The 15,000-nt window shown below is 45.2% G+C and overlaps 1 protein-coding gene across 1 annotated transcript in view; it reads left to right on the top strand.

Annotated features, from left to right (window-relative positions):
* The window catches only part of LOC308362768 (uncharacterized protein MYH16), a gene marked incomplete at its 5' end in the record, with an annotated part of 37,150 nt that overhangs the window by 14,170 nt on the left and 7,980 nt on the right, over positions 1-15,000 (top strand). The window contains 8 exons of the mRNA XM_080835495.1: positions 5,489-5,545; positions 8,563-8,649; positions 9,105-9,350; positions 9,918-10,035; positions 10,858-10,985; positions 12,338-12,534; positions 13,370-13,502; positions 14,061-14,277. Of these exons, the coding sequence (XP_080691621.1) occupies positions 5,489-5,545; positions 8,563-8,649; positions 9,105-9,350; positions 9,918-10,035; positions 10,858-10,985; positions 12,338-12,534; positions 13,370-13,502; positions 14,061-14,277 (1,183 nt within the window). The remainder of the gene's footprint in view (positions 1-5,488; positions 5,546-8,562; positions 8,650-9,104; positions 9,351-9,917; positions 10,036-10,857; positions 10,986-12,337; positions 12,535-13,369; positions 13,503-14,060; positions 14,278-15,000) is intronic.

Below are 15,000 nucleotides of genomic sequence, written 5' to 3'. Positions count from 1 at the left end.
TCTGCAGAAATATTCATAATTTATTAATCATATTTACAGAGATTAAGTAAAATCATAAATACAGCTGATGTGTAGTTACTAAACGGCATTAAACGTGATGTGCTATGTCTCTTTAGGACAATTCTTACTTAGTGGTGAATGGCAGGTTGCAGGTGAAGGCTTTACTCTTTGCAAGTAAATACCACTTCATGTCCCTTGGTGTATGTCTGTTAATCAAATCAATGACTTAGTGACTTTCAGTTCTCTTTTGTCATTCCATGCCCTGAAGAGCTGTCAGGGTGACACACGCAATCTTACTGTCATTGCAGTGTGGTACTGAGGGGTGACGTCTCAGTCCTCTCATGGATCCTAAGGAGGGGTTAACCCACTTGGTTTTTCCCGTCAGCCATAACGTGGGTGAGATTGTGGACAATCTTTCAGTCAAGTATCAATTACGGCTTGACGGACAAGGATGACGGTGCTCTCAAGACAATCCTCTTTAATTAGGCAATTAAGTTGAGTGGCAGATGATCCCCACCCCTCATTCACCAACACCAAACACACACACATTCACTCAGACTCTGTGGGAATAGTGTTATGTGCCCACTGGTGTGAAGATACCAAAAGGTGAAGACAGGGAGGACTTTAAGTCAGGTACCTCACAGACCTCAGAAACACCCCACCCCAAAGGCAGTAAGGCCGCAAAACACAGACGTCTTTGTCCAGGGTCTGCGGGGCTGTGTGTGAGGGGCCTGAAATCTGATCTGTGTGTTGGTGAGAGTGGACATGTTTTCATGTTTTTTTTTCTTCTTTAGGACCCTGCGTTCTCTCACTCCTTCTCTCCTGTACAATGAAGGCTTTATGTCTCGCCCCCTCGGTCACTGGCCAGAGCACAGGTGGACCAGCTGAAAACAAAAGCTCAGCTAATTTAACTTTTTTTCTTACCTCCTCTGCATTTTTTTGGGTAGATCAGAGGGTTGGAGAAAGAAAACAATATCGTAATTACACTTGGGCCATAGCATGCAAGGACCTATTGACCAACCGCAGAAAGTAGAAAAACATAATTTTTCCAATTAGTTCCACTAATGTTTTGTCAAGTCATTTGTCTGCATCATGTCAACGAAAATCATTCCATGTCACCAGCTGGTCGGTTCTTTCTTTGATGTAACAGCAAAGCACAGCATGTCAGTAAGCAAACAGATGCAGCAGTGGTGGTGATGGTAATGTTCTGACAGGGTATGATGCTTTTGGAACTCATGACTGTGTTCAATTATTTGAATTCGTTCAAAACAACACCACGAATTCAACCATCCTCTATTAATTAGCAAAGGGATTAGGATCATACACACTCACTTGAGTTCCAGGAAACATTTTCTCAAGCGTGTCAAAAAAATAATCTTTTATGCATTATCAATATTACCATATGTCTGTGAGTACATTCATTAAGTCATCTTAGTCAGCGGAGTGATGTGCTGGCTAATCCTGTTCGGAGGTTTTAAGACGTGACCTCACCTGACCGCTCCATGAGGAATAAAATCGGTCAGTGACAGCAGCTGTCGGCGGTCTGGCCAGCGCTCAGTCTAATTAAAGCCGCTGCGTGATTATTTCACTGTGGCGCACCATATGGAGCCGTTTAGACGCAGAACGGACAAACGCACGCACGGTCAGCTGATAGAGAGAGAGTTGATAGAGAGAAAGAGAGTGAAAAAGCACCTAAAATTGAGGAGAAATTTGTTCTGTATAGTGTTATTGGTTCTGTTCATTCTTTGTCAGGTAATGGTGTTTCCTCTGTTTTCAAGTCAGAGTGGGGCTAACAGCACAACTATGCTAATGTAGCCAATAGAAGCCCCTTTCACAGATGAAATCCAATAAAATACGGTAAAAAAATAACATATGTTCATAATAACATAACAAATGTTAATTTCCATTCATTCTTCCATACTGGTGAAGTCACAGGTGTTGTATACCCATCTGACTGTATTGGAATACCATGGAGCACAAACCTCTACCAGACCTGTAAACACAGCACGGAACAACAGCGACAAACAAAGAGCTTTAGTGTGAGAAGGATTGGAGAAACAGCTTTACTTCATGATGTATCACATTTGAACAGCACTTGGGATCACGTTTAATGAAAATGCAAGTGCTCACATTTTTTAAAGTACGATATTGAAACAAACTGGAAAAAGACGTATAGGCTAATACTAGCTTCCCCTTTCACTGTTTTAATGACAAGTGCTGATTCAGTGCTAAGCACTTGATAGTCCTTGAGTCCTTAAATGTTGCTCAGTGTTTCCACATTTTAAGGGTATCATAAATAGCTAATAGGCCTGTAACCTTAATGTTTTAACCATCATTATCTGCAGGAATCGTTTTCTATCCACAAGTTCAGGGATATTTGTGCTGGTTTTAGTGAGTGCCAAGTGAAAGTACTGACAACGTGTAGATGCTGACAAGTAGCTCACATTTCCAATTTTTTTTTGTTAACTTGTTGAAGATGTGTGTGATTGCAAGCGAAAGAGAGACAGAGAGTGAGAGAGAGAGAGAGAGAGAAAGTGAACGAGAGAACGAAAGTGTGCATGTAATTTTGAAAACATTTAGTGTGTTTGAATGTGAATGTGAATGTGTGAAAGTGTGTGTGTGTGTGTGTGTGTGTGTGTGTGTGTGTGTGTGTGAGCCTGCACATGTGAGCCTTGTTCTGAGAGTGAGGGGGGCTTAGGGACAGGAGAGTGGAGGGCTTGATGAGAGTGTACTGCAGCTCTGGCTCTGCTGCACGGTGTGTGTGCGTGTCCCTGCCTGCCGCAGGCGCGCAAGAGTGTGTGAGCTGTGTGTCTGTGTGTGTGTGTGTGTGTGTGTGTGTGTGTGTGTACGCGCGCGTTCGTGTTGCTCTTAGTCAGTCTGACTGCTGCTTGCTGACTATGGCTGTGCTCTCCGCTGAGGTCCTGCGCTGGCATGTAAGTCTTTTCTGTTTCTACTTTCTTTTTTATCTCTCTCCTTCTCTCTCTCTCTCTCTCTCTCCATGTTGCTTTCTTTCTCTCCCTCTTGTTCTGTTTCTTTCTCTCTTTCTCTTTAACGTTGCAAAATATAGTGTATGCTGAGGATTTCCAACTCTAAAGCATCACTTTCCAAATCTTTTTAAGGATTGCAATTTGCTGTGTGGGTAGTTAATGCAAGTGCTTGCTTGTTCTGTTGTGGCATTAAGCCATTCAAATAAGCTAAGTTCAGAGACAAGAAAATAACTGAATTGTTTTGGGAGAGAGATATTTGACTGTCATTATCTTGAGTCTTGGCTGAAGTATTCTAGCATGCCTGTGTGCGTGGGTATGTTTATGTGTGTGTGTGTGTGTATGTGTGTGTGTGTGTGTGTGTTGAAGGTATGTGAGGTAGAAGTTCAAAGTGATATTTTTCTGTTTGTGTGTCTCTGTGTGTCTTTACTTTGGAGTGTGCTGATAAACCTCTTTTTGTCTGTCTGTGGACCAACCTTTGTGTGTGTGTGTGTGTGTGTGTGTGTGTGTGTGTGTGTGTGTGTGTGTGTGTGTGTGTGTCTGTCTGTCTGTGTGCGGGCCCAATACCACTTGCGGTTCTGAGTCCTACCGCAGCTCTGTGGTTGAGTGTGTTACAGGATGTCCTCCAGCTATATGGCTTGTCAGACATGCTTCCTGACACAGACACAACAAGATAGAAAGCTGAGATATACGCTAACCTGCCAGAGGACCCGACACCTCTGATCATAAATCTGAGGCCGAGCCAGCAAAGTCTTTCTCAGCCAAAATAGGATCTGCCAGCAATCTCACTCTCTATCTGTGTGGGATTTCAGGTCAATTCTAGCCACAGAAAAGAAAGAGGGGGTGAAGAGAGAGAGTGAGGATGGGAGAGAGAGAAGAGAAAGAAACATGGGGAAACGGGTAGGACAGGCAGAAAGAGGGAGAGAGGATGAAGAGAGAGAAAAGGAAAGGTAAGGTAGGTGGGGTGGTGGGTGGTAAAAGATGACCTGAGACAGAAAGACATACAGAAAGAGAGGAAAGGATTCAGAGAAAGAGAGATAGAGGGAGAGAGAGAAAGACCAGTTAGCTCAGAGGAGGTGTGAAGCAGAGATGGTGCTTTGTAATTTTAGCTTGAGTGAGGTAGTGGCAGATTTGGGGTGTGACCCTGTGCCTTTCCCTCGTCACAGGAATTCCAGCACCTTCCAACCAGTCAATCTGCTGGCCTTCTCCGTGGTTAAATTTAAAAAAAATAATAATAATTTGTCCGCTGTAGGAAGTTGCCAACCAATAGCACAAGGATTATTTTCCTGTGTATAACTACAATGTATCATTCTGAGTACCACTGTATTTGGTGACTTCAGCTCTGCAACTTGCTTTGGCCTTGGTGTAACCCTTTAAACCAAATTATGATATGCAGAGTACTCTGATTTTTAAAGCATTACAAATCTGGTGCATTTGGTATGAACTAATACGGAAGAGGGTAACAAGCGCGTCAGTTTTGGATTACTAGGACGTAACTATATATTAAAGGAGATTTCTCTGAAACAATATAACCTGTTCTGAATTATCTTGAGTGTTTTATGGCACCAATGTAGTGTGAGGGCAGACCAATGTGACGCCAAAACGCTCCTTAAATCGGAAAACCATGAAAAGCAATCTCACTTGGCTACCCAAATAAAGCCACAGTGAGCATATGAGGGAATAGAATGTCCCAATTATTTCTCATGAGATCACACTGGTAGTAGCTGTTAATGATAAAATGCTATGCTAACAGCTTTGCAGGCTGTAATGTAATTACTGGTACCAAGCACGGTGCTAATAGCTTTATTTTGTGTCTATGAGAGGTGAGTACTTGGCACCCCTTGAGGTGTAATTTATGCAGAGTGATTGGGTAATCATCACTTGCATTTGAAAAATGTAATTTAGAAATGATCTCTACTTCACTTTGATAGCGTGGCAATTAGCATGTCTTTGCCACAGCTATGAAGAACAGTAATTGAGCTCAAGGTGACTTAAATATGTAAAGTCATTAAAACCTTTAATGGAGCCAGTTTAACATTCTGAACCAAATATTGGGCATATCTTACCCCGATGGTTCCCATACTAATACACCAGCCACCCATGGATTCAGTGACTGTTAATTGCTCCATTAAATCATTTGAGGATTAGAAGTGTTGCGGCTCACTGCTAAGTAGTGAGGTGATGTAAGTGTGCTTGTCATTAGGTGTGCTTTGAAGACATTATAGGAGATAATGAGGTGCCACAAGCATCACCCGGGTGATAGTCATTACTGGCTGTCTCACAGGAGACAGGGTCATTAATCACTTGTTTACTAAAAGTAACTGACGTAAAACACATCATCCTCAGAGCGTAATACCCACCTGTGGGTTAGAAGAAATGTATAATTGAAGAGGAATTTACAAATTAATCTCAATCTCTCCCTGTCTGTTTCTCTCTTTCCCACATTTCTGTCAACATCTCTCTCCCTCTCTTTCTCTCTTTCTGTTACGTATTTTCTTCCACAGGTCCGTATTGATGAGCTGGAAGAGGAGCTGGAGGCAGAGAGAGGCATACGAGCAAAGGTAAACAGCACAGCCCATCTGAGGTGGATGGAAAGCCCTGGCACCAGACCTCCTTCATCTAAGTTACTGGTGACAGCCCAAAACAAATAAACTACAGTATTTCTGTATTCCTATCATTTCTCTTGAAAACCAAAATAGATTTGGACAGCATTCAGCATTCATTGGATCACACTACCTTGCAATGTTATGTGTTATTGTGATTATCTTTAGATACTTTACATATCAAGTGATATTTCCATGCAAACTTGCCTCAGCACCAATGTGTGTAGGACCTTCATTCAAATATAGTTATTCTATGTGGCTGTCCATCCACATAGTTGCAAACCTGAGCTCAGTTTGGGTGGGTCTCACCTAGCCGTGCTGCTACTGCTTTTTCTGAAGTACCCTCAGCTCAACACAATCGATCAGAGTCTTATTTCTGTGAAAAGGTGTGTGGGAAATGCCAGAGCTGTGGGCCGAGGTATGGCATGCATTTAGGACACTGGAACCCTGAGGTGAGACTGGCCCTGTGATGGGCGGGAGGAGATCGGAGAGCGGGGGGAGAGAAGAAGGGGGGGGGGGGTACTAGTGTGCTGGAATCATTTGCACATGTGACAATAAGGGCAGGAGAGAGAAGGGGTGTTTTCAATCAGACCGCAGGACGACCCTCACCAAGCCCCCCCCCACCCCCAAACCCCCAACCCCCTCCCGACTGTCCATCAAAACCGCAGGCCCCAGAGCGAACCTTATGGCTTCCAGTTTAACCCCGCTATCAGTTCCTGTTGAGATGTGGCGCTCAAGCAAAGTCAGCTGTAGGCATTTAAGGGTTTATCTGCACTCCCCACACACCCATGCTCTGTTGATAACTGAGATATAAGCACCTCACTTCCAGACATTTGGCAAGAGTTTCTGAGAAAACCCCTACATGTCTTCAGGTTATCAAAACAGCAACCATGCACAGGTTTTAGAATAACATTGAACAGTAAAGATGTGTAAGCGCTCTTTAAGTGTTTTACGTTTATAAGGCCGTTCAGTGCCTTATTTGCAAGAGGGGGGCCATTTCTTCATCCTTTTTTCAACACAACCTTTTGACATCCTTCACTGCCCACCTGTTATTTGCCATGCCTGTAAGCAGAGCACATGTTTTCAGGCGCGGTGAATCAAGGTGGACTGGGTGACATGCCTCCTCCTGGCGGCGTTTTTGGCAATTTCTTCTGTTTTTTTTTTTTTTCTCTCTTTTTTTGTTCCGTGCGAGCTGGGTGGCTTTCGAAATGGAACCGTGCTCTTCCCCGCCATGCCCTAGAACCTTGGCGGAGAGCGGGTGTCAAGTACAGACACGCAAACTCCCTTTATCTAACCCCCCCCCCCCACCTCCACACGCAGACCACCCCTTCCAGAAGCCACTCTCGGGCCATCTAACCAAACATCCCCTCGGCAGACAGACCTCTCATTGTGTTGCTAACCGCCCCCCCGTCCCTCCATGTTGCCCCAGATAGCATCAGGAGAGGAACTGAAAGTGTTATTGCGCTCTGGGATCCCAGTTGCATGTACGCAGAGGGACCAAGGCGCATAGGTGTGAGGAACACACACTCAAACCAAAAAACACATACACACACACATCCATATTTACATGTGCATATTTGCACAAGCGCACACACACACAGACACACAAACACACACACAGACACACACACACACACACACACACACACACACACACACACACACACACACACAGACACACACACACACACCTACACACACACACACACACACACACACACACACACACACACACACACACACACACACACACACACACACACACACACCTACACACACATACACACACACACACACACACACACACACACACCTACACACACACACACACACACACACACACACACACACACACACACACACACACACACACACACACACACACAGACCAGCCAAATCATTTCCACAGCTAGGAAAACAACCAACCATACCTCAAGCGCACATCCAGGGCCCAGGTTTCAAAACAGACAGCAGTTTTAGTGATGCAGTGTATCAAACTGACAAAAGTCGATTCCTGATCCACCTCAGAGGTCAAAGATCAAAGGAAAGGGGCCAATCCTGCCCAGACCTGCGGGGTCACACTGACCTACCAGAACCTCCTTTAGGTGTCAGATGACACCTACGCAGGGCTTTTTGGTCCTTTTGGTCAAGATGGATGCACCCCCCAACCCAGATGACCTGGAGGAAGCCACTGTCCTCTTTGTAGGGGCTCCTCTGATGGGGATGTTACGATGTTAACCCATCAATCCTCCCTGACTGCTCCATGGTATTAAACCACACGTACAGGCTCTTTGCTGGCTGCATAGTTTTACTGGCTTTTTACAATGGCTTTTAAAAGGGCAGTAAATGAAATACAAACCTGCTCGGGTTTTTTCACTGAGTGCCTTTATGTCCTCGGAGCAGATGACTTCTCTTGTTTGTTCGTTTAATGACCCATCTGCTACCCAAAAGCTGGAGATGTATTCTTCCATGTGTTTGTCATGTTTTAAATACAATATATATATTTTTGTAGTGGGGATGGGAGGCCCCCCGGGCCTCAAAAATGCAAAACAACTTGCTTGGCCAGTTGTGTTGATTAGGCGTTGCCATACTGCTCCAATATGTTTGGGGACATGTCAGCATTCATGACAAATAAGCAGCACTGTGCTTCAGGATTCAATGTATACTGCAGTGTTAACCAATGGATACAGTGTATGTATACAAAGACTTGAACACAAATCCATCTCTATAAAGTTGGTGGGCATTAGTGTTTTGTTTTGAGTGTATGTATGTGTGTGCATGTGCATCTACGTGTATTTGTGTGTGTGTGTGTGTGTGTGTGTTTGTGTGTGTGTGTGTGTGTGTGTGTGTGTGTGTGTGTGTGTGTGTGTGTGTGTGTGTTTGTGTGTGTGTGTGTGTGTGTGTGTGTGTGTGTGTGTGTGTGTGCCTGTGTTTGCTCACTCCTGTGTCTCTGTTTAAACTCATCTGTCTCTCAGGTGGAGAAGCAGCGCTCTGACCTGACTCGTGAACTGGATGACCTCACTGACCGGCTGGAGGAGGCCGGTGGAGCCACGGCCTCTCAGGTACTCTCATGGCGCCCGTGTCCCTCAGTGCTCCCTGTCATTAGTCTTTCTCTCTCTTTCTTTTTTTCTCTCTCTCTCTCCTTCTGTCTTTCTCTCTCTCTCCTTTCTCACTCCCCCCCAGTCCCTCTCCCTCTTGTCCTTAGATGACTAAAACCATAAAATGTCTAATCTGAGAAGACATTTACCTGACCTCTGAGATACCAGTGGGCTACATACCAGAACTTTTAGTTCTTAAGACTATATAAATGTTTTATGTATATGTAATATTACAGTCCTGCATCTTCTGTGTAATCTTACCCTCATCCTCCTGTTTATCTGTCCTGCCCTACATACTCTATCACCTACCTTTTTCTCTTTTTTTATCTCTCCATGCCTCTATCATTCTTATCTCTCTCTCTCTCTCTCTCTCTCTCTGTCTGTCTCTCTCCCTCTCTCTCCCTCTCTATCCTGCACAGATGGAGGTGAATAAGAAGCGCGAGGCGGAGCTGCAGCGTCTGCGGCGGGAGTTGGACGAGTCATCGCGACAGGCCGAGTCACAGGCGGCGGCGCTGAAGAAGCGGCACGGCGACGCGCTGGCAGAGCTGGGTGAGCAGTGTGAGGGCCTGCAGCGGACTCGGGCCAAGCTGGAGAAGGAGAAGCAGAACCTGCGCCTGGAGGTGGATGACCTGGCCGCCTCACTGGACAACCTGCAAAAGGCCAAGGTCAGTCAGAGAACACAGAACAGATGTCTGGAGGGGGGCAAGCCACTACACGCATTTATGCTGTGAGGTTGGATTAGTGGGTTTTACTCAGCAGAGTCAACTCTGAAAGTTTGCATGGCTGCTGAGGTAATGTCAGGCCAACTTTCAGACGTCAAACTATTTGTTGCCCTTTCAAAATCAACTTTTTTACTTTTTAAAAAGCTTCAGTGTTCTTTAAAAAAATAGCATCATAGCGTTGCTGGACCATGTCGAGGGCGTACTATCAGCACAGTAGTGGTAACTGGTAAAGGACAATGTTTCATACCAGTGTTACGGCCAGAAAGATCTCCTAATACAAAGCTTGCAAAGTCTGTTGTACTTCATGTAACTTTGGTCCAAAACTTCTTGTATTGGCTTTACAGTATTATATTTTAAATAATTGCATTAGTGCATTAGTGCATTAGTTACATTATTACTATTACATTAGTGCTCATTTACAGACAGAAGTGGAGGTTAATAACTGAAATGCACAGTTTTGATGGGTGAACTCCAATTCAAACTCCACCACCCCTGTGTCCACCCCGCCAGACCTCTACAGACATCCAGCTGAGGAAGCTGGAGGAGCTGCTGGCCGAGGCCAACTCCAGGAACGACGACCTCCAGAAGGCCCTGACCGAGGTGACAGTGGCCAAGAACCGCCTGACAGGTAGGAGGCCATGTGCTTTGGTATGCAATATCACATCACTATCAATATATAGACTGCTCCATATCATTAATAGGTAGGTAACCTATGAACTGAGGAATTGGAAAAGCCATGTTCATCATGTCTATAGAGCCATGTTCATTCATGCCTATAGAGTAATACAATCAGAAATTTCTAGCAAGTGCAATATGTTCAGCTATGTAGACAGCAATAAATATATGTAATAACTTTAGCTCAAGATGCTATAGAATTTGATGTTTTTAAATGCCACTTCCACACATCTTACATTTGAAGTGGCACCATATTACACGTCAACCGTTCATGACACCACACTCCGTCTCGTCCCCTGTCAGTCAGAGTGCCTGCGTCAGCAAACTGCATGGCAGTGGAATGTAGCGTCCCGGAGAAAGATATGATTATAACACACAATACAAATGTAACACTTACAGTTCAACAGCTACGCCATCTCCGAGGTCAGCACAAGGCTGCATGTACAGTATATCAGTGAATGACTGCAGAAGGACAGAACATCCTGATGTAACCCTCACAGTTCCTCACCACCCTCTCTCTCTATCTCACTCTCCCCTCTCTCTCTCACTCTCCCCTCTCTCTATCTCACTCTCCCCTCTCTCTCTCACTCTCTCTTCCCTCTCTCCCACACGCCTCCCCCCTCTCTCTCTTCCCTCTCTCTCACACTCCTTTCTCCATCTGTCTCTCTCTCTGTCTCTCTTTCCCTTTCACTGTCTCTCTCTCCCCTCTCTCCCTTTCACTTTCTCTCTCTCCTTCTCTCGCTGTCCTTCTCTCTCTCCTTTTTTCCGTCTGCAGCTGAGAACAGTGAGCTGGCGCGTCAGCTGGAGGAGTCTGAGAGTAAGACCTGTCAGATGAGTCGCTCCAGAGGCCTGCTTGGCAGTCAGCACGAGGACCTCAAGAAGCAGCTGGACGAGGAGCTCAAGGTTGGGCCTTCTGAGCAGGGTGCTACATACATGCAACACTGGTTTACGTGTGAGTGTGTGCGTGGGGGGTTGTGTGTAAGAGCGCGCGAGAGAGAGAGAGAGAGAGAGAGAGAGAGAGAGGGAGAGAGAACTGAGTGATTTGTGCATTTATGTGCTTATATTTCCCATGTGATCCATTCATTCAGTCAATCTCTCATTCCTTCCCTTTTTGAGGTGCTCATATTTCAACCCTACCATCTGTTCACTTTTGTTTCCATCTTTTGAAACTTGTTTTCATGTGTGAATTTATTTGTGTGGTTGAGGCCATGTCTTTGTGTGTGTGTGTGTATGTCTACATATGTGCTTATGTGTGTACGTATATGTCTCCCTTAACACCCTGTGGGCCCTCATTTCATTCATGGACAACGTGACTGGCAACACGCAAAGTCCGTCACGTATGTCCTAATGCTAATTTCGTAACCTGGCAAAATCATTTTTCTAATTTCATAACATGAGCAAGATTCTAAGCACAAACATGGGTGGGTTAGCGCAATGCTGGCGTGTGTCTGCGCACAGATGTGGGAGTTATAAATATAAATGAGTTCCTTTAAAGCAACACATTTTCCATGGAACTTCTTAAGGATTTCATGACGGGCAGACCTCCCGCACAAGAATTTCTGGTCTCCTCTGGTGTAAACCGCTCCGTTTGTTGTTTGCTCTATTTTAGGACAACTATGGAGCTCCATTTAAACCTTAATAAGTTATGGTCGAATCTTTGTGATTGGCTGATAAAGAGTGATGTCATTACCACTTCCACTAATTACTCAACCCATTTATGCTGGATTGCACCCCATGAAATTAGCAAATATAGGTATCCCTGCCTCTTCCAGGGTTACCACGGTCCTGGAAAATCCTTGAAAGGACATTTTCCAGGCCTGGAGAAATGAAGGCATTTAGTAAATGCATTAAAGGTTTTGGGAAAGTCATGATATTTGTTTGTATGTAGGTGTAATGAAATGAATTACGTTATTGTACAGCTTGTAATGTTTTCTGCTTTTGCAGTGTGGTTGTTTCAACTTGAATTGACATGGTCTAGCTAGTCTAATAGAAAAGTAATGGACAAGGGTTATTTAATTTTCATTCAGTTATTAGGTCCAATTTGTGGTGTAAAGTACCCAATTTTGTGAATTTGTGAAAGGTCATGGAAATTTCTTTAAAAGTCTTTGAGTATGTCATGGAAACGATTCGAAATGATGTCAATGAAAATGGGTGGGAACCCTGCTGTTCTCGCGGTGCGGTCACTTATGCCAGCTTGGGGTGCCAATGAAATTAGGTGCCCTCAATGTGCATTTCACATGTATGTGTGCCCTCAGGCCAAGGCGTTGGCAGGCAGCAACATGGCGTCTCTGCGTCAGGAGTGTGAGAGCCTGCGCGAGCAGCTGGAAGAGGAGCAGGAGAGCAAGATGGAGCTGCAGCGCCTCGTCTCCAAGCTCAACAGCGATGTCACCCACTGGAGGAGCCGCCTGGAGGCCGACAGCATCCAGCACAGCGACGAGCTCGAGGACGCCAAGTACGACACCCCCAATCACACACACACACACACACGTGCGGGCTCTCACCATGAGTGCAACATACACTTGTAAAATGTTCCTGATTAGTCATTAAAGTCATTAGTCATTTCCCTCGTCTGTCACACATACTCATACTCACGCACATACATCATGCACATACACACACACAGACACACACATTCTCCCATCCAGCCTCCACGTGTGCGCACACACACACACACAAATACCCTAACATGCACACAATATATTTAAAAATACCTACTGGAGGACCTATTGAGGACTGGGGGATAACATTGACCACAGTGGAATCTCAACCCACCATTAAAGGATACTATCAAGTTCAACATTGACTTTACAACACACCTGGTCACACACATAAACATATATATATTAATGTATTAACCCTCTCCCTCAGCTCACACGCACACACACACACAAGCCTCTATGGCTTCCACACACTCACACAAAACAAGCATTCACAATCGTAGTCTCCATCATTAATCACAACCACAAACCCTAATCCTGCACCATATGCGCAAGAACACACCACATAATTGCCCAAGCCATAAAGTAATAACCCACTGCAGACTTTCCATTTGTGTTTGTTTTTACCCAAATGTGGCCAGATAAGCATCCCTGTACGTGATCCTCAGCTTGCACCGGCATGCCTGTTGTGTATTGTTAATTATGCTTGTTTGTTTTTGCACAACACACTCAGAAACACACACACACACACACACACTCTCACACACACACACACACACACACACACACACACACACACGTGCATTTTATTACTAAAACTCCACCGCCGTGTGTGTGTGCTGGCTGCAGGAAGAAGCTGTCATCCAGGCTCCAGGAGGCCGAGGAGGCGGTGGAGGCCACCCAGGCCAAGTGCTCCAGCCTGGAGAAGACCAAGCAGAGGCTGCAGGGGGAGGTGGAGGAGCTCTGCATGGACCTGGACAAGGTGGGAATGCCGTCCAATATGGACCGTCAGATATCACTCCAATTTTAGCCCATAGAGAATGAGAGTAGCTGTTGGAAGATGAATAAATGAAATCTGAGGAGTGGTTCCACCCAAAAATGTGTGTGTTGTTGATTAGGCTACACACAGCTTAACTGGATTGCCTGAAGAATTTTCACTGATAATACCAGTTACAGCTCAGGAAACATAAAAGACTGTTATTCATTTGCCTAATGATGAGGGAGAGTAGTTGAGCAATCCACTGTTTCTCTGTGTTATAATTAATGCCCTGCCGTTTATTCGTCGCTTTGGTCTTTCATTTGACCCTACAAATCAATAACCTTATTGAGGTCCACTAAAGTTTTATTGACCCAACCGTCTCTGCCCTTCACCCTCCATCTCACCCCTCCCTCTCTTCCTCTCTCTCCCTCTCTCTGTTCATTTCTCTCTCTGCATCTCTCCCTGTCTATCCCTCTCTCATCCCTCTCTCCATCTCTCTCTCCCTCTCCATCCCTCTCTCTTCATCTCCATACTTTTCTGTGTATCCCTCTCTCTCTCCAGGCCAGCACCAATGCAGCAGTGCTGGACAAGAAGCAGCGCGTGCTGGAGAAGCAGCTGGGCGACTGGCGTCTGAGGTGCGAGGAGCTGTGCCAGGAGGTGGAGGCGTGCCAGAAGGAGAGCCGGCAGCACGGCACCGAGCTCTTCAAGCTCAAGACGGCCCACGAGGAGGCGCTGGAGCAGAGCGAGGCGCTGCGGCGCGAGAACAAGGCCTTCGAGGGTGAGCCACGGAGCGAGGAGAGTCTCTTTGTCTCTTTGTGATTAGCCCAGGGGCGCAGATAGCACTGGGGACGGGGGGGACATGTCCCCCCCAGATCCATAGTGACCCCGATCCGTCCCCACCAGGCGCATCAGTTAATAACTCTGCACAGCTGATTGGGCACCCCCCCCCCCCCCCCAGTTCATAAGTCCCATCTATCTTTCTTTCCTTTTATTGGTCAATTAATTTATCTTTCTTTCCATCCTTTCTGTTCATTCTTCTTTTTCTCTCTGTTTATCCATTCATCTGTCTATCCATGCATCCATAAAATGTCTGTCTTTTTTTCTTTCCTTCCTCCTATTGGTCAATCCATTATTCTTTCCATCCATTCTGTCCATCAATGTACTAAGGGTTACAGAGTGTCTGACTGTATGCAAAGCCATCCATTCCCTACCATTCTAACCATCCATACAATCATCTTTTTACCTATCAGTTATTTCTTCATGCATTCATATCTTCATTTGAAGCTTTTGAAACCTGCCTCTGTGAAAGAAAAGTGGTCCCATTGTTCCCTAAACAGTCCCCACTGATCCTGTTGCAGTTTTCAATTAAGAAGTCAATGCACCAGTTCATGTATATGCTCATGTAAACACTACATAAGACAAGTATAAACATACACCAGAAATTGTTTACCCATTGGACCCATATTTTGACATATGACAGAGAAAAGACACAGATTACATT

Source organism: Sprattus sprattus (assembly GCF_963457725.1).
Source record: "Sprattus sprattus genome assembly, chromosome: 3".
NCBI classification, from domain to species: domain Eukaryota; kingdom Metazoa; phylum Chordata; class Actinopteri; order Clupeiformes; family Clupeidae; genus Sprattus; species Sprattus sprattus.
This window is presented reverse-complemented; position numbering and strand designations above follow the sequence as displayed.